Here is a 20,117-nt window from a genome sequence, read left to right on the forward strand (position 1 = left end):
GGCCCCTCACTGCGCAGGCCCCGCCCCCCCCCAGCCGGCGGAGCCGCGCGCCGCTTCGCGCCTTCAGCTCGCGCGCGCGGGTGCCGCCCCCTCGGCCGCCTCCCATTGGACGCGCTGCGCGCGCTGGGCGGGGCTGACGGAGCGCGCGGCAGCGCTGTGGGGGTGTGGGGCACAGTGAGGCGCTGAGGCGGGCCGGGGCGAACCGAACTGAACTGAACTGAACTGAACTGAACTGAACTGAACTGAACTGAACTGAACTGAACTCAGCCGAGCACCGCGCCGGACCTGCCCATGGCCGAAAGGTAGCGGGACCGAGCGCGGGGAACCGCGGCTGTGCGGAGACGGTCGGGAGCGCGGGGGTTTGAACTTGTAAACCGCTCGCGGCTCCGGGCGCGGGAAGGCGCTATGGGGTTCTGAGGGCCGACCCGGCGGCACCGGCCTGCCTCGGGGATAACCGGTGAGGGGAACCCGCCGCTGCCGAGGGCCACCCCGCAGACACCCTGTGGGGTCTGTCGTGGGCTCTGCCCCGCCCGCCCTGCAGCTCCTCCAAGAATCGCTCGGTGACAGGAGAGCACGCAGGTTTGGCCGCTCTAATCTCGTGTTTTGGCTATTGGGAACTGAACCTTGAGTATCGGTTTCCTAGTTAAGCAATGGGTAAAAATTCACCGCTCCGTGTTGGAGGTGTTTGTGTGGCTGTGGGAGTTCCTGCGTGCCAGGAGATACAAACTTTCTCACAAGCACAGTTATTAGTTTGCAAGTGCTTATGGATATGTGTACACAAAAATGAAGCATTAACTGTCATAAATAGCAAACTGCTTAATATTTATAGAAAATTCCTACACTCTACCTGTACAGAACTAAAAAACCAAGCCAAAACAAAAACCCTAACAAAATATTTATAGAAATTAAAGGGGAGTAGAATTTGGTTTATATTTGAAACTTTCCCTCTTTTTGTATGTAGCTTGGCTGTTTTCAAGTAATGCAGTGTCCTGTCTTTGTAATTAGCTGTGACTTCAGTTTTCAGAAGAAAGTGGCTGATACAATCCTCAAGAATGGGCTGAACAACAGATATCGTGTGTTGGAAGTCAGTGTAATACAGAGAAATGGAAGTGACCCTGAGAAACACTTGACAATTACAGCATCTCCCTCTCTGGAAGATACAGAACTGTGCATTCTCAGGAATGGCTGGTAATCCATACAGACTCGTAGATGTTTGAAAAGAGAGTGAAATACTGGATTATCAACTCAGTTTTCTCTTTGAGTTGAGTTTCATGGTCTTAAAAGTGATACAGGATCCTGAAACAATCTCTGTTTAATGTAATGTTATCAGTATGCTAACTTAATGGATATCATTTTAGGAGAGCTGATGTCACGTAACGTGTTGAGTGGGTATTGCTACCTTGCAGTTCTAATTAGTCATTATAAAAATGCCTTTATTCCTTTTCAGGAATTCTTTAGGTCAACTTCTTAAAAAAAAAACAAACCCCTCCAACATCTCAAAGAATGTGGAATCTGCTCTGTTAATGTGTTATTTCTTATACATTGTGTCTGTCTTTTGCAAATGCCTGTGTGGGTGTATTCCCTTGCAGGGAGTCTGTCCCGGTTGTTCCAGGGGACATTGTTCATTTGGAAGGGGAGTGCAACTCCGGCACCTGGGTCATAAATGCCCAGTGTGGATACCTGGTGCTGTACCCAGACCTGCTGCTCTCGGGCACTACGATCTCAAACAGTATTCGCTGTATGAGAAGGGCCGTGCTGAGTGAGCGCTTCAGGGTAAGTGCTAATTCCAGGCTGCTCCTCTGTCGGATCTCCCCTCTTGGTCTCTCTGACCTGCCTCAGCTAGCTCGGGGTCAGAGAGATGGGGGATTTTTTTATCCGGCATGGACAAAGGCAAAAGATTAGAGGAGGCTCTCCTTCCCGGGATGATCCAAGTTTATTGTCCTGAAGGGTTCTAGGGAGAAGAGAGAGAGCATGGCAAACGCAGGGTATTTTCAACCCCAGCTCAGGGGTGGAGGAACCCCGGGTCACAGCCCTCCTGGCTGGCCAGGGGAAAGGGAGGGGTTAAGGGAAGGGGAGAAACACACTACAGACCGAGAGGGGAAACAGAACAAACCATCCTCAGTGCAACACAAAAACATAAATGTGCATTACAACACACCTGTTACTGTAACAGAGTTACTGTTCCACTGAGACTGGTGGCTTAGCTCACTGTTAAATCCGGCTGTGAGGCTGTATTGCAAAATGTCATTATTAGCAATTCATTGTGTTTATAACACAGAAGAGTTTAGGGTGGAAACTGTCTCTGGTTGAGGGTTGAGCTTCTTTTTTTTTTTTTTTTTCCCCCAAGAATTTCACCTGAAATAATGCAGTACTCTTAATACAGCTGCTGAGCTAAAGAACTGGTCTTTCCTCATATAATTCTGATAGTTTTTTGGATAATCTCTTGCCACATTTTGCATGGATATGAATCCTTTGCGAGGGATGTGCCTCTTGCCATACATATGAAAACAACCATGCCTGGCCAGTTTAAGGCTTCTGAAAAATTTAGCAAATTCAGTTAATAATTGGTGTGGGCTCACTCTGGAATCTGAATCCAGCTGGAAAGAGGAGAAGTTTCTTGTGGTAGTATCCTTGCTGATATATGATATGCTGATAAATAGAGAAGCAACAGCTGCCAGTTTCAACTGATGAAAGCTTCCAGACATGATAGAAATATAAATCCAAATGAATAAGGAAGTTTCAATGGAGTGGTAAACAACCTGGCTGGGAGCTTTTGACTGGAACAAGAAATTTGAGTACAGGAGATAAAGACTATGAAATGGTGTTCAACCCTTTATTAGAGGAGTAAGGAGGGGGATAAAATAATTGTTGGGATAATGCACAGAGTCCTGACTGGAATAACACCATCCACCTGTTGTGAGTGTAGTCCACAAGTCCCTGGTCTGTAAGAGATCAGTAATACCACAGTGTTTAGGTTTCCAGCTGTTTGGTAGTGACTCATGGACGTTTACTACCACTTTCAGTTCTTGTGAGTCTACAGAGCCCAGCCCTGCTGATGGGTTTCTGAGGCATGTTGGTGATACATGGAATGATTTTCCTGTGAGCTGGTAACAGACAGGGAACTGCTTCATGCAAGAAATATGTGTAAGATTGTAAAGGTATGTACTTGCATTAGGAAATGCCCAAAGGCAAAACTTTCCCCAAATTCATTTTAATCTGTGCCTTTGTTTCTCACCTGCCAATCACGTAGATCCCTATGTATCCTAACATTGTCAGGGCTGGGATAAACGTGAGAGATAAAGCAATAGTAGAGACCCGTTTCAATCCAGCTGCTTTCACAGGCAGGTTTGACTAGATAATCATTAGTGAGGTGAAAGCTGACATGATCTTGTAGTTAAACTTAAGTGCAGGCTGTGATGTGCAGCAAATAAAATCCAGAAATTTTACAGAAAAGTTGGCATGAAGTGGGTATAAATCTTCACGTACATCACATCTGTTGCAGGGCTCCGAGTCGGGTTCACGCCAAATGCTTGTTGGTACAATTCTTCATGACATTTTCCAGCAATCAGTGACCAATAACTTGACTCAAGAAAAGGTACAAGAGCTAGCAAACAAAATTGTGTATGGACAAAAGTATCTCAAAGAAATGTAAGTAGCATTACAGCTGCCTTTTATGTTTGGAAGACAGGGCAGGAACGCTTTGAACTAGCAGATTAAGTTATACTTTAGAAAATGTAGCACTGGTATCAGGAGAGATTATCATTCTGCCAAATGACTTGGCTTAATGGAAATTGGGGATCTTTTAGTACGATAAATCCCCATTTGATAGCTTTATTTTATTTGCCTTCTCTGCTGAGCTACTTCTATACATCTGAACTAGTCTCCTGGAATAACTGTATGTGTCGGGGGTTTTTTTACTTTCAGCCCAAGCAGGTTGCAGTGTTTGATTTCCAGGCATCTCCCAAAGCTGATTTGAATGGGACAAATGGTTAATTGTGATCCTCAGCAATGAACCTAGAACCTTGTGGCTGACCAAGAACTGAGTATCTGATAATTTACTATCTTTAGCAGGTTACTTAGACTCAGTTGTTAGCAGACCTTTAACTTCTTTTCTCAGCAAAGCTTATAGAACTGCTAGCCAAAAAAATAGTCTTAATATTTCCATTGAAAAATGGGAAGATGAATGGCTGTCAGTTTTAACATTTTACTGCAGATTTGATTAAAATACAGTTCTACTCATGTAAATTAAAAATCATTATATCCAGGCTGTTTTAAATTGTATGTTGGGCAATGTCAGTGTCTGTTAGCCCCAGATGACTCGGAAGTTAAAGTTGTAGTGGCAAGATTTATTACTTTTAGTTCTGTTATGAAGATAATATTTTGAATTGTGGCTGCTAAGATTACTTCAAGGCCTTTATGTCCCTCTGGGCCTCCATGAAACTGTTAATTTTTAATTCCTTTTTCGCATATGTAGTCTACTATTTGTTGGGATTGAAAAATAAGTTGCATAAGTCTGCTCCCTGTTGTCATTTGCACTCCTATTTGAACCTTTTTGTGCAAAATCCACTTGTGTTTCTCTGTTGCTGTAGAATAATGACATTATTTCCACTGAATTATCTAATGCCACACGATTAGATTCTGTGTCATGTTCTGTCAAAATTCATGTAAGGAGCAGATGAGGATATCTAGACTAAAAGCAAATGGTCTTTCAATTTTTTCTTTTCCCAATGTTGCATGAATTGTATGAATAGCCATTTTTAAATATATGAGTCTGGTACTTCTTTCCTGCAGCCAAACTGTTAGTTTTATTTCATCACATCTGCCATGCTGATGCTCTCACTGTGCTGTACCTGTTGTTTCAAAGGTTACATCAGAAATGGATGTGCTGGTACAGTGATGATCTGTCTTGTGATAGATGTTCAGTTTGTAGTTTTATGAATTGAGTTGAATCTCTATGATACAGTTGTTATCTACAGTTTATAGGTATTTATGAAAACTTGACAGTTACTTCCAATGATCTTGTTGCTACTGGAAGCAAATCTCTTTAGTGCCAGCAGCAGATTTGTTTGTTTCCTTAACATGCGCGTTTTTTTTTTTTCTTTTTCAGGTATCACTTAAATCTGAAACAAGCACAGATAATGCAAGAAGTAGAAGAATATTTGCCATCGTTTTTTAAGTGGGCAGAAGACTTTATGTACAATCCAGGAAACCAAATGCAACTAAAACTGTAAGAATCCAGAATGAAAAGTTTAAACCATTCTATGCTGCATACCTTGTTTAGTTCACTTGAAATTTTTAGAACTTCTTAGGTGCATCTGTTGGGTGATTTGGAACTAATTGACTCACTGACAACAGAGCTGAGCTTGTGCTGCATGTTTAGCTGCTATTGTGAGTTCTGGGCTACACATGAAGCCTGAGGGTGAACTGACTCACAAATCTTAAAATCCTTGTGAGCAGCGTGATGCAAACCAGAGCTTTTTGTGAGTAGAAGAGCAAGGATATTTGAGCTGCTGACTAAACTAGGAGCTACTGTAGTTATGAGCAGGATTTCAAATCAGAATGTGAAACTATTAATCAAATAGAATTCTTGAGTAATGAAAAACATTTTGATGAAATGGTGATTTTACTCAACTGCTGCTGAGCTCTTCTTGCTGTGACTTCTTGCTGTTACTTGTAATAACCATAGGGTGTTCAAGTTTCAGTGAAATGGCAGGTCTGAGAAAAGCCTGTATGCTACTTTCAAGAGTGTGGTAGAGTGTGGTTATTGAGGAAAGACCAAAAACTATTAAAAACATTTTAAAGTCTCATTTAAACTTTGAAATTTAGGTGAACAGCGAAACTAACTGAAGTTACTTTCTGATATGTTGCTTCCTCTGTTAATGGGAAGATTAGTTTGAATGAGACTCAATGCATATTATTTCTAAAGTTAGTGCCTAAAGGTCACTTATAATGCAGAAATACTATGTTTAGTTGCAACACACTTTAATGTTTAAATGTTAATAATTAAGGGAAACTGTTAACTTCTGGCTTAATTTTCTTCCTAGGTCAAATGGTGGAAAAACAGAAGATGTGTCTTCTAAGGTAGAGATTGTAGACATCTTGGACATTGAAGAGAATATCTGGTCTCCCAGGTTTGGGCTGAAGGGAAAGATTGATGTCACAGCCAGGGTGAAAATCCATGGCCATTCTGGAGTACAGTCTCGGATAATGCCTTTAGAGCTCAAGTCTGGCAAGGAATCAAACTCCATAGAGCACAGAAGTCAGGTACAAACACGAGATTTCACTGTCACTGGCTGTGTATACTTTTCTGTTAGGTGACCTGTTTATCATATGAATAAGAAACAACTTTGTATGTAGTACAATCTAAATTCATGAATGGCTCATCCCAGCATGCCCAAAGCTGCTGGTATAAAATGAAAATGAACTGAATAGTTAAAGAACTATAGATATTTACCACTTTCAAACACACTTACGGGTTTTATCCTGAAATATCTGTTCTTTAATCTCTTCTTACTACATTCAAATATTAGGTTGAAGCAAGCTGTTTCAGGAGCTAGTGTTATACATATTTCCATATAGCTGACGTGATTTAGAGAGGTAGTCGCCTTGCTATAAGGTTTTAAAAATGCCTTTTAATTTAAATCCTTGATCAAGTTCTTACTACTTGCAGCTTCTAGAAGACTTGTGATAATAATGGCTGTTTAGTCGTATGAATTGTGGAAGAACTAAATATAGTTTAGAATGTATTTTGGTTTTAATACTGTGCTGGTTTTTACTGGGGTTAGCAATAGTTTTCTTCCCAGCAGATACCACAGGGGGCTGTGTTTTGGAATTGTGCAGAACACAGGTTGATAACACAGAGATGTTGCTGTTATTGCTGAGCAGGGTTCACACAGAGCCAAGGCCTTTCCTGCTCCCTGCTGGGGAGGAGACTGGGGGTGATGGGAAGTGAGGGGACACAGCCAGGACAGGGGACCAAAGGGATCAAAGAGGTATTCCAGGCCATGTGGCTGATCATCATACTCAGTATCTGAGGTGTGGGAAAGAAGGAGGAAGGGTGGGGGGCGCTCCAAGGCTTGGCTGATGGAGTTTTGCCTTCCCAAGGCACCATTCCACGTGATGGGGCCCTGCTCTCCTGGGGGTGGTTGAACAGCTGCCCCACCATGGGCAGCCTTGAATTAATTCCTTGTTTTGCTTTGCTTGCATGTGTGGCTTTTCTTTTCCCTTTAAAACTGTCTTTATCTCAACCCTCAACAAGGGTGGGGAAATGAGTGAGCAGAGGAGTGGTACTTGGTTGCTGCTTCGGGTTAAACCATGACAACTATCTCCAGATAAGTTTATGTATAATGTTTACAGGTTATTCTGTACACACTGTTGAATTTAGAGCGGAGAGTAGATCCTGAAGCTGGATTTCTTCTTTATCTAAAAACTGGTACAATGTATCCTGTTTCTGGAGCTCGCATGGACCGGAGAGGTAAAGTTGTTCCCCTTCTCTGGTAATCATAACTCTCTTAAATATAACTAAAATCTTACTTTTTAACCGTAAAGTTTACTCTTGTGAAAATAGCTGTACTTGGGGATTGTTCCCATGTTATAATGTTACTAAGCTTATGTTAAAAATTCAGTTGTTTTGGTAATACAGTGCAAGGACTTTGCTATTTGATCTGATTATTATTATTATTATTATTATTATTATTATTATTATTATTAGAGAATAATCAGTTCTTGACTAAAAAGTTGATAGCTAATTACCTTTGAGGTAGAAATTGTTACAAACAAAAACATCATCTTAGTTTATTCTTTTCTTGACAGAATTAATGAAGTTAAGAAATCACTTGGCCTTCTACCTAACACACAGTACCTATAAATCTGATGTGGGAAGGCAGAATTCACAGCTTGCTGCCTTGCCTCCTGTGATTGATGACAGCCAAGCATGTAAATATTGCTCCCAAATGCACAACTGCTTTCTCTACAGCAGGTAAAAAAAAATCTAACTAATGTTTTTAAATGAGATTGAATAATTGTATCTTTTGAGATAATAATTCCATTTTTGTGGTTGACAGTTTTTTATATATTGAGGACTTTTCCACCCCAAAAGAATCTTCCACAGATTTCTCTACAGCTTTTATTATTCAGCCTCTGATCTCACAGAGACTTAATATGTTTGCTCAGTTACACTTTCTGCAAGGCAAAATCTGAGATAAATCTCAACAAAATACTTGATGGCAATAACAGATATGTTTAAAAAGCTGTGTTCTTGTAGCTCTCTTAAAGAGGCAGTCTTTGGGCCTGAGTTCTGGCTGGAGAACTGCTGTTTAGGGTTCACCCTGTAGAAGATTGTTTCCCTGCAGGGTATGACACAAATAATACATTGATAATACTCTGCTGAAGTGTTGTTGCATCTCTTGTTAAAGAGAATATTTAATAAAATTTCACACAAATTTACGGAATTGTTTTAACAACTGTCACAAGTTTTAGTCACTATGCTGCACAAAAAACAACCAAAATTGTATATGGAAGGGATCAAATGAGGTGTGTTAGAACAGGAGAGCCTTTGGGCTGGGCTGGTGGAAATAGAATGCCTGATTATTTTTAAAATTCCAGGGGTAAAAGTATATGTTGAGAGAGCTTTGTGGGGATACATTCTGTGTTTCTGTAAAGTCCTGCTTCTCATGCTCAGTTGTTTCAGCAGCAGGATTATAGCTGGGTAGCTATTTACTTAATAGGCTTTTCTCTCTCTGGTTGTGTTTTGTGTAATGTTTATTGATATTTAGTTTTGAAGTTCGCTTGTGTATTAACTATTAAATCCCATTGCTTAGCTAAATATCGAATTAAAATTTGTATGTTACAGTGGGAAAGGACTGAAAGGTCGTCTCTGTAAATGTATGCATAAATTTGAAATGCTTTTGTTTGGTCTTTGACCTCCAAAATCATAGATATGATGTGAAGTTACTCATGTATGATTATGCATCTGAACTAAGGATACAGATTTGACTTAATTCAAGTAATGATAAATTAATCTGTCTGGTATGTTACAGTAGGTATTTGGATTGTTGTTATGTACATAACATATGGACTTGCAGGTGAAAAAGTGTCCAGGCTGAGCCTTTCCTGTGGTTGGTTCTATTCCTAGAGCTGTGGAGCAGAAGATGGCCAGTGTGGCCTTTCCTCTTGCTATGGTGCCTGTCATTGACAGAGAGACCCAGCACCTGAAACCCTCCCACTTGGAGTATTTCAGCCTCTGGTATCTGATGTTAACCTTGGAGCTGCAAAGTGGAGAGCATAAAAAGGGATATAAAAATATATGGATGGTGCCTTCTTTGGAAAGGTAAGGTATAATTTCTAAACTCATGCCCAATGATGCTTCCTTCCTTCCTGGAATCCTTCCTTCCTTCCTGGAATCCTTCCTTCCTTCCTTCCTGTTTTGTTTTTTCATTTTGATGGTTGGTTGTGGGTGGTATGGGTTTTTAACTTGTGGGATTTTTTTTTTAATAGTTCTCTTACAGAGAGAATCTTAATATTAAAATATTCCTTTTTTAATATCTTCAGAGAGAAGGCTGGGGATTGTGTTGGAAACATGATCAGAGTTGATGAAGTCCATGAAATTTCCGAGGGACAGTATCTACACTTTTTCCAGCGTAGAAATGGTGCCGTACCTGGAACAAACCTGTTGGTCGGTGATCGAGTGGTTGTGAGTGGAGAGGAAAAGGGTTTACTTGGTTTGGCTACTGGCTATGTTAGAGAAGTCAGTGCAACAAAAGTCTCCTGTTTGTTGGGCAGGTAATAGGATGAAAAGAAAAGTATCTGTTTGCAAACACTCTGGCACTGGCTTGAGGAAGAGTGCTGCTAGGTGTCCAAAAAGCTGTGCCATGTCCTGGCTCTTCTGGCTGGCTTTGGAGTAGTACCCTTCAGACGTCTTCTTGTCTTGATTGAAACTGGCAGTACTTGGTCAGTATATATGCCTGTCTATTTAGCCAGGTTGTTTGAATAAAAACTCTGTTTACTTACATCTCTAGCAGGAATCTATATGGATACAGTGATTACTGTGTTAATAGTAACTTTCACTGTTGAGTCTATGTTGTCCTTAAATTTGGCTTATGTTTTATTATCCCCTGTTGGGATCACACTTTCTTTAGATCAGTTAGTAGTGTATTTCAATTAGCTATTGCTTCACTCTGGGATCTCTGGAAGATATCATTTAACATGTAGTAATAAGCCTTTAATCAACATACAGCTGGTAAACAAAGTTATTTTATTCATGTTGTTGTCATCCTTCAGGAATTTGTCAAATCTCCCCAAGAACACCATATTTAGGTTGGATCATGATGAAGGAGATGTTGGTACAGGAGTCCCTTTTGAAAATCTTTCTAAATTGATGAGAGATTCCCCAGTCAGGTATGAAAAATCTAATTAATGTTTCACTTTCAGTGTTTTCAGATGAAGTTTCTCAACTGGTAACTCTCATTGTAACTCACTTTTGTCTTATTTTTTCCACAGTGAAAGGCTCCGCAATTTGATCATTGACTTCCAGAAACCACATTTTATTCAGCACTTGAGCTCTGTCCTTCCTCCTGAAGCAAAGGAAACTGTTGCTAATATTTTAAAGGGTACAGAATGACTATCCCAAAATACTCTGCTTAGTAGTATGTCTCTGTAGCCAGAATATTTATCATGATAAATATAAGGAGTTTTTCCTACTTTGGGGTCCAATGATAGTTTTCGGCTTAAAAATTAAAACCAAGTTCTTGCCTTGTGTGTCTTCCACCTAGCTGAAGACTCATTTAATCACAGGAAGACCTGATCAGATACTTGTTCACAACTTTATTTTACTTCTGTTAGCAGCTGCAGCATGCAGCATTACCTCTGTAAGCTCTACAGAAAGAATGAACAGAGAGAGCTCTTGGGATGGAGGAAGCTGACCTTGAGGGAGAGGAAGGAGATGGGCTTTGGTGGAAGTATTCACTTGTAAAATCACTCTTGCTGACTTGTTAGCAGCTCTATGGTGTCATGCTTTGTCATACTTAAAAACAAAACTTGTTTAGGTACGAGGCAGTATCTTGTATTTGGTGGAAAAATTTCCTTGTTCTCTGACAGAGTTGCCTGTGAAAACATAAATTTAACTGAGTTCTCTTAGAGCAAATTGAGTTTTTTTTATAAAAACTAAGCTTGAAGTCTTATTTTGCTTAGTCCAGGTAGCTGAAACGTGCTGCTTGTTTGCATCGGACTGGGGCAAGCCAGCTCTGCTGGAACGTTTGTCCTAAACAACATGCTGCTGTAGGTGCAACTCACCCCTTGCTCTGAGCTGTGTGAAAGTGGTATGATCAAACACAAATTCCTAGACACACTATATGGAGGTGATCAATTCAGACATTAGAAAAAAAAAGCCACAAAAGGTCTAAAAATAAAAATGTCTTCAGTGAGTTATTTCTAGGACCATATTGCAGACCCTTTACTACTTATCTTGTGTAATATATTTAATGTCATACCTTCATTAGAACCTACAGACTTTGCTCAGTTCTTGTCTCTATTAAGGACTTTAGCGAAGGAGGAAATTATCATTTTGCTCTGACTTTACAGTTACAATGAAGTGAAGTAATTAAATTTTGCTTTTTCTTCTGAAAGGTCTAAATAAGCCTCAGAAACAGGCAATGAAACAAGTGCTACTTTCACAAGACTACACACTTATTGTGGGTATGCCTGGAACAGGAAAAACTACTACAATATGTGCTCTAGTAAGATCATGTACCTTGATTTTTAATTTTTGGGTGAGATTTAGAGGATAGAATTAAACCAACTGTGTAGTGTCATGACTTAATCCAACAGCATCTGTATAATGTCAAGGAAAAAAGCACACTTCTTTTTGTTTAACCTATATTTGGTAGAACTCAAATTGGATTTTGTGGAGTAGGATTGTCTATTGCTTATGTAGGAATATATGTGGGAGGGAGGAGATTGAAGTGTGATATTTAATCATTTCTGTGATGCTTTAGCGTTAAAATTCTTCGGCTTCATATATCAGCAAGTCTTCAAATCCTGAGTTATAGCTCAAAAGAGGGACTCCTTGAGAAGCCAGTCACTTGTCCATTTGTGGGGCTGAATCTATGTGCACCATCTCATCTAGTTGTGGCCCTCCTTTCCCCAGGAAAGGACTGTAGGAGCATGCTGGATTCAGGCTGTGGGCTGAGTGAGTTTTTCATGGAAGAGCAGTATTACCCTGCTTCCAGTTGTCATCAGCTCGTGGGGGAAGAGAGGAGGCTGGAGAGCAGACAGCTGCTGCTATCTGCAGATCAGCCCATTCCCCTGAATCTGTAGTGGCTAAATTGCCACGGAGAACAGTGCTGTGGTAGTGGGCTGCATGGCTTGTTCTTGCAGTGTGGACCTTAGGGGTGCAGTTCCTTGTGAGGGCACTTCCAGGTTCTTGGCTCTCGCTGTTTGCAGCAGCCTTGTGAGCCTGCTGTCCATGGGAACCCTCAGGATTATTGCCCACATTGTTAGTGGCCAACATCTGGCCAGGGAGACTGATACAGACCAAGTCATGCTTATTGCTGTCTCCCTCCAAAACCCCTTGTGTTCTTCACCTTATCAAACCTGGGATTGCTGATTCTTGTAGATGAACTAAGTAATTTTCTTTCCCTTTGCCACTCATTAGGTGAGAATTCTTTCTGCTTGTGGCTTCAGTGTCCTTCTGACCAGTTTTACACACACGGCTGTAGACAATGTCCTGCTGAAGTTGGCCAAATTCAAAGTTGGTTTCTTGCGCTTGGGACGAGCTCAGAAGGTTCACCCAGATATTCAGAAATATACAGAAGAAGAAATCTGCAGGTCCAGATCAATTAAGTCTGTAACACATTTGGAAGAGGTCTATAATAGTCAGGTAAGGAAAATGTTTTTTTTGCTAGACCTATGAATCATTAAAGGTAATTACATTAGTATTTTGTTTGGATGCTGCAGAGAAGGAACCCATCGAAAGGGTGTGTACTGCTGTGAGAAATCTGAGCTGAGATATTCAACCTCTGCATTGTTTCAATTTCTTTATGGCCAGTAATGACCTACATTAAGTCTCTAAGCTGAGAAACTTTGTTTATGTCCACACAAAGTTTATTATCATTGTAAGTAATAAGTCCCAACTCCAGTGCTTTTTTTCTGAGATCTTGTGAATGGGCTGCTGCAGCCTCCTTTAGCATTATTTACATGCTGCTGCAGTTTGTGCCTTCTCCCTCCCACTTGTGCTCCTTGTGCCATTAGTACAAGCAGCAGATGGGGAAGAGCAAGTGGAATGCTGTAGAGCTGACTGGCCAAACCCTTATTTCTGACAGAAATATTAGTGCTGTCTGTGTGAATGTTAATGCAAACCATAATGGGAAGGGGGTCATATGAGTCAGAGGCAGCTTTAAATTAAATTTGCTGAACAAATAAAGTTTGATGGTAGCTGGAGTAAATGCCAACTTCACAAAAGCTGCCACTTAGTTTTTATTGATAAGTATTGCAGGGGAATGACTTAGCATTTCTTATTTTAGTTATTTTGCACTGCATTCTGTTGCAGTGGAAGCACAGCAGTGGGAAGAACTGTGCTGCTGTTGTTTTATCTTCTCTTCAGTATTGAGCAAAAAAAACCAAACCACCTGATTTTTCACAGTAGTCATTTCAGCACACTCCATGAATAGAACCTGGCATCACTCTGAACACGTGACAGGAACAAGCTGTTTGCTACAGTCTGCTCTAAAGCTGGTTTTGTTTGTCACTTGAAATTGATGCAAGAATATGCCAGGTCAATAAACGTCTTAAGTGATGCTGATCTGATTTTGAGGAAATAATTTGATTTCTGTGATTCTACAGTTTAGTTCAATTTAATGGGAAATATTTTTTCTTTTAATATGGAGAACATAGTACTAAAAGATGTAAAATGCATCTTATCCTTGAAGTGTGTCTCAATTTTCAGCCAGTGGTGGCAACGTCTTGCATGGGAGTAAATCACCCTATCTTTGTTCGGAAGCAATTTGACTTCTGTATTGTTGATGAAGCTTCCCAAATAAGCCAGCTCATCTGCCTGGGCCCACTGTTCTGCTCCAAAAGGTTTGTGCTGGTGGGGGATCACCAGCAGCTGCCTCCACTTGTGCTGAATGCAGAAGCAAGGTAAGATAAAATGCTGCTGGACAGTTACTAGTCACAAATTCTGGGAAGGCTCTTGCAGTGTTCTGATTGACACGTTTTGAATTTTTGTTTTTGTGTTATAACAGAGATCTTGGCATGAGTGAAAGCTTATTTAAAAGGCTGGAACAAAACCAAAATGCTGTTGTCCAATTAACTGTGCAATACAGAATGAATAGGTACTTTTAACTTTTATCTGTTAAATTGTGTTATTAATATGGGGTTGAAATGGTGAGATTTTTATGCCTTTTCTTGTTTTTTAAATCTTTAGTAAGATTATGTCATTGAGTAACATGCTGGTATACGAAGGCAAACTGGAATGTGGCTCAGAGAAGGTGTCAAATGCCACTGTTAACTTGCCCAACCTAAAGAAATTGAAATTGGACCTTGGGGATGCTTCAAAGACATGGCTGAAAGAAGTCCTTGATCCAGACACACCTGTGTGCTTTCTGAACACTGAGAAGGTGAAGTTCATTACTCTGTTTTCAGACATTGTATTTTGAGGCAAGTTCTCCATACAGTCAACATGTAAAATTTCTTTTAGCTTAGGTAGGGCAAAACAGGGAACTTCAAAAAGTGTTTTTCTAGGATCATGTGAAGTGTGCAGCACACAAAAACGTTGTTAGTATTATTGTTGTCAGAGCTGAGCAGGGGTGGTACAACTGCTGCTTGGACATTGCATCTGAGAACAGCTGAAAACTTGAATTTAAATGCTTTTTCAGAAATAAACGTTGTGTTTCCTGTAAAGTGTAGCTCAAAGTGTGTAGATGTACTGGATGTCCTTACAACCAGGGAATGAGTGACCTTATTTCCATTAGCTGAGGGTCACTGGTATCAAAGCTGTGTGCCAGTGGCAGCAAAAACTGCAGTTCTCCATGGAGTTTTGAAGAACATTGTATACATTGAAGTGTAAGGGGTGAATAAATTAGTTTAGGTGTATCATGTCACGGAGACTCAAAATCTTGCTGGGGAAGTAAAATTCTAGTGTGGATAAAAATCCTCCAAAGAAACTGACTTGCAGGAAGAATGAGGAAAAGTTTAAATGCACGAGGAAAAAGATTAATGAGTTAGTACCTGTTTGTGGTCTCTAATACTTGTCACTGTAATTGGTGATTGGATTATGATTTGAGTTTTTCTTCCTCCTTAACAGGTTTTGTGTTGATTCCTATTAATACTGTATTTTGTCAATAATTATATCAACTGCTGATCTTCTATGCTGACCATGCTTAGAACTCACCTGTGCTCTTGCTCTCTACGACATTGTACAGGATTAATTTTTTTTACAACAATTCTGATAGAGTTTCTTCAATGACCTAAAAAGAAGTGTTTACTTTGATGACTTAGAGAAATTTCTAAAAATGTCTAAACTAAACAGAGACATTTTCCAGGAATGCCTCAACAGCTGCAGTCCCTTTCCCAGGAAAGCAGTCAGCTGGTCCCAGGGAAGAGGCCTGTTAATAGGAATCTGGCTGAAACACTGTTTGTCTAGTAATCATAGCAAAATTGCTAATGACAAAAGTAGAGTTTCTGTTCCATTTTATTTTTTTTCCCTAGCAAGCCCATCTCAAGTGTAAGACAGCTGCCCTCTTGATAGAGCCAGGAGGAAAGTTTTTATTTCCAAAATATCCTAGAATTGCTGGGACACAAGGCTGTAATATAATTTCTCCTTTTGGACTTCCTGTCAGAACTCCATGTATTGTGGTAGTCGTGAGGAGAAAGTGGAAAAAAACCCACTGAACATGACAACAAACAAAAACATTTATTTCTTTTGACTTCATAGTAGTTCCCCGCCCCATATTGTTTATAGAGTAACCAAGCAATGCTTATGAAGAAGTAGGCTTGGGGGAGAGGGATACAAGCAGAGAGAAGGAAGAGGAAAAAGCACCATGACACCACCAGGAAGCTTACATTTATTATGCTGGCTTTAAAAAGAAAAAGGTTCTGTTGTTTCCTGCTTAACAATGCAACAGGTTTGTGACAGCAACTGGAAATCTATTTGTTTCTTTTCTGCCAACCCTGGTGTCAGTCTGCACTTCTCTGACAGCTTGGGGCTGGCTGTTTGAAAAATGACATCCTTGATTTAGGGCAAGTCTCCTGAGAATTTCTATGCCCAAGGAGAAATATAAACAGGAACAGGAGAAATATAAATGTAAGCGTGTGTTGCCATAAGCATGACACAGCTTTTAGAACTTCTGTCCTAAAATGATTTTTGTGTAGTTTTTAGCTACACTAATGGCAGTGTGGTCAGAAATTGCCTGTGCAATAAAATAGTGCTCTTGTGCTGGAGGAGAACTTGAGCACATGGAGTTCATTGCTATTGGTGCTGCTTCAACTTTAGAGAAGGCAAGAGTCAAGCAAAGAGAAAAAAATTACAAACCTGTGAGTTTACATTCTTGGCCTCATTCATGCATGATGTAGAGAATGGGAGGTAATAGTTAAGAAATTGTAAATTCAGTGAATACTCTATTTAAAGGTTGGGAGTTTTATTTAATACTGCTATTTTGGATAGTTTTTCCTTTAGCTTTAAATGTAGGCTTTCAGACATTTAAAAAATTATCCTTTCTGCCACAGAATGAAGAAAATTCACTGTAAATAATGTTGTATGGAAAGCACTAAAGTGAAATTAAATTTTATGTAAAATATAATTTGCTCTCTTAACCTTATCATCAGAACAATGTCCATTTTTGTTTTTTTTGATTTATGATGTATAATGCTGAACTGTAAATTCAGAGGATTAAGCTTTGGCAGTTTCTTAAGGTGACAGACTAGTGCTAGAAACTCATTTTGGGGATTGTTCTAATTTGTTTTGCAAATGCAGTATTCTGAAGTCACAGTACAGGCTCTTCTGTTTAGTAAGATTTAGCATTTAACTTTATTTCTTTAATTAATACCATTAGTATAAATCCAAATACGACTCAGTGAGTGAGGGACAGAATATTACAGACAGCAAAAGTCATTATTTTCTGTTTGAATTTTTAAAGGTCCCAGCACCAGAACATGCAGAAAAGGGTGGCATAAGCAATGTGACAGAAGCTAAAATAGTGCTTTTCCTCACATCATTATTTATTAAGGTATCTTTTACTTTATTACATGGTTTGGAGGGAGAGCTTTATAACTAGTATTTTATATTGCTTTGGTAGCAGTGACTGCGTGTAGTGGGGATAACCTTAAAGATATATTGGAGATTGGCTTCATGTCACTGTAGTGGGGAGCCTGAGGTCTGCATTTCTTTCCCTGTCCCTTGCCTGCTTGGATCTCAGGTGCCAAAAACAAAAGCTGGATGCCAAACACTTTTAAGAGAGGAGGGATTTCTTGGGAGGGAGGGGAGAGGATTTGCCTTTATTCCTTATTTCGTCCAGTCAGCTTCAGGTGTAGTACAGACCAGGAGCTCTGAGTGTTCACCTCACAGTTTAAAGAAAGAAAAATGAGGATTTCAAGGATATCTGTCTTCATGCTAAGTTAAGACAAAGCTTTGGAGCTCGCAGTAACTAATGTTTTCTATCTTCTTTAGTTAATACTAGTTACACCTACAGTTCCATTAGTGTAGATACAATATCTTTCAGCATTGTTTAAAAAAAATAAATTAATGAGAAGCATCTTTCTGGCTGTACTGACTTTCCCAAGCCAACTGCAGTGACGAATTTTTTTCCTGTTTCTTCTTCATTCAGGCTGGCTGTAAGCCCTCAGACATTGGCATTATATCACCCTACAGACATCAGTTAAAAACAATCACTGATTTGATGGCAAAATGGAAGGAGAACAGAGTGGAAGTTAACACGGTTGACAAATACCAAGGAAGAGACAAAAGTATCATAATTGTGTCTTTTGTTAGGAACAGTATCGACGAAAATGTAAGTTGGTCATAGTGACTTTGTTCCAGTCAGTTTTAGTAGTTTAGATGCACTTTGAAAACGAGTGGTTTGTGTCCATTGAGCAGGAGAAATAAAAGCAAGTGGCATTTATTTAGCAGCTTGGCACCCTCCTGAAGGACTGGCGCCGCCTGAATGTTGCTATCACGAGAGCCAAGCACAAACTGGTCATGGTGGGCTGTGTTCCGTCCCTGTGCTGCTATCCTCCCTTGGAGAAGCTCCTCTGCCATTTGCAGTCCCAGGCAATGATATCCTTTTTCTGCATGCTAGTTTGGGAAAGGGGAAAGGTAAGATTGACTTGCTGAGATTTGAGGTAAGAATGGGAAAATCTTGGATTTTTTAGGTTATACTTTTAACGGTGATTGGCAACACAGCACAAAATGTGCTGATAAAATTTCCCAGAAGGGTACTTGAGATCAAGCTAGTGGATGGGTTTAGAACCTTCTTTGTCTTCAAAGTAAAAAAAAAATAAATCAGTGCTGACTTGCAAGTCAACTTCGACATTTTTTTGATTTTGAGGCCTGAATTTTTAATTTTTAATGCTTTTGCATTTTTTCCTGTGATCATTTCTAGTTTCTTGGCATCTTAACATCAGTGTGATTGCTTTCTTCCACTTAACACATCTGCTTCATGAATAATCTTGCAAGAAAGGAAAATAGTGTCACTTGCAGATGACTTGGTGATTTTTTCTTTCCCTCTGGCATTGCACTGAAAAAGCTTTAGCTATTGCTGTTTCCGTCTCCTATTTAAGCAGGAAAGACCCCTGTTAGCTGCTTTCTTTGCAAACACCAATGCATATTCAAACAGGTTTTGTGAAAGCAAAATGTTGTCAAAATGCTTCCTTAACTTGCTACATCTTGAATCTTCCAGTCGGGGCTCACGAAAGTATCCACAAATGTAGCATCTTATGAATGAGAAGATGGAAAGTTTTATTTTTGTATCTTTCCTTCTGCTGTTGTTTAATGTAAATAACTGGTAATTGGGGTGTGAGTACTGATGTGCACTGTGTGGTCTGGAGGCAGCTAAAACAGGAAGCATTCAATTATTTGGAGGTTTCCTTTCAGTAGAATAACAGACATTTCTTGAAAAAGCTGATGGTTACAGTACTAAAGCAGCCAGCTTACTTGTGACAAACCAGAAATATAAAGCATTCTGTTCCTTTCACTACTGAAGAGTTTTACCTTGATGAAGAGTTACCTGCAGAAGTGAGTGGGGAAACACTTGAAGAGGAAGGGAATGTAAACCAATCCGGGCTCAGTTTGATTTTAAAAACTTGAAAATGTAGTTTACATGCAATAATTCCATTTGTTAGAATTCCTAATTAAGGTGCTGTGTTATGCTGCTTGGAAAAAAAAAATAGGAAAAACTTCTTCCTCTTCTTCAAAGCCTCACATTGTCCTTTGAAGTCTACTCCTGCTTTTAAAAATGCTGAAGTCTTTTATATTTATATACGTAATGTAATTAATCTCTCATGTGAAGATCCCTTGATGACATTTCTAATCTCTTGATTTTGCATACATCAGGGAGAAATGTGATGCTAATTCACTTAATTCTCTGTTATTAACTAATGTGTTCAGCAGATCAATCTGAAGTGAAATGCTTCATAGTAGAACTCTTGTTTTTTTCAGTTTATCTGATCTGTAGTCTTCAAGGCAAAATTTTACCAGGAAACAAAACCAGACATGCAGCTTGCTGACTAAGAAGTCTACATGCCTAGGTTCTATTTTTTAAAGATGATGGCATATAAACAACAGAAAACATGTTTTACTCGAGAGATCTCTGTTTGTTTCTTTATGCTACCTCATATTTTAGACTGAAAAGACCGAGAAGTTTCCTTCCAAGGTTGCTGGTGGAAACATCAATTTTTTTGATTCTTCAGAATCATTAGCATTTGTTTTCTCTTGGATCAATGTCAAGTAGCTGTGTGCATACAGTTGCAGACAAACTTGTTAAATGTGGGCATTTTCACTCTTTTTAACTGCTCCCTTATTTTTGTTATGTTTGAAATAATAAAGGTTTGCTGTTGGTTTCGTTAAAGTTGTTTATACCTTGTTAATACTTCGCTTTATACAAAGCAAATATTTAGAACAGTACAACAAT

General features: G+C 39.6%; 1 protein-coding gene across 1 annotated transcript; it reads left to right on the forward strand.

Moving 5' to 3' along the window:
• Nucleotides 1-291: 291 nt before the first annotated feature.
• DNA2 (DNA replication helicase/nuclease 2) lies at nucleotides 292-20,117 on the forward strand. Its single transcript, XM_062496343.1, has 21 exons — nucleotides 292-302; nucleotides 1,006-1,188; nucleotides 1,590-1,773; nucleotides 3,503-3,648; nucleotides 5,108-5,227; nucleotides 6,045-6,264; nucleotides 7,357-7,474; nucleotides 7,813-7,978; nucleotides 9,134-9,328; nucleotides 9,550-9,780; nucleotides 10,279-10,395; nucleotides 10,498-10,607; nucleotides 11,623-11,732; nucleotides 12,650-12,874; nucleotides 13,940-14,133; nucleotides 14,238-14,327; nucleotides 14,420-14,612; nucleotides 17,130-17,219; nucleotides 17,817-17,999; nucleotides 18,119-18,265; nucleotides 18,872-20,117. The coding sequence occupies exons 1-21, from the start codon at nucleotides 292-294 to the stop codon at nucleotides 18,926-18,928; spliced, it is 3,090 nt and encodes a 1,029-aa protein (XP_062352327.1). The 3' UTR covers nucleotides 18,929-20,117.

Source organism: Cinclus cinclus, chromosome 7 (genome assembly GCF_963662255.1).
Source record: "Cinclus cinclus chromosome 7, bCinCin1.1, whole genome shotgun sequence".
In the NCBI taxonomy this organism is placed as follows: domain Eukaryota; kingdom Metazoa; phylum Chordata; class Aves; order Passeriformes; family Cinclidae; genus Cinclus; species Cinclus cinclus.

What these genes read in the sequence shown, in the direction of transcription:
- DNA2 (XM_062496343.1), top strand. An exon ending in AACTGCTTTCTCTACAGCAG is followed by an intron (nt 7,979 to 9,133) that starts GTAAAAAAAAAT and finishes TTCTATTCCTAG; the next exon opens with AGCTGTGGAGCAGAAGATGG. An exon ending in GTGCTGAATGCAGAAGCAAG is followed by an intron (nt 14,134 to 14,237) that starts GTAAGATAAAAT and finishes GTGTTATAACAG; the next exon opens with AGATCTTGGCATGAGTGAAA.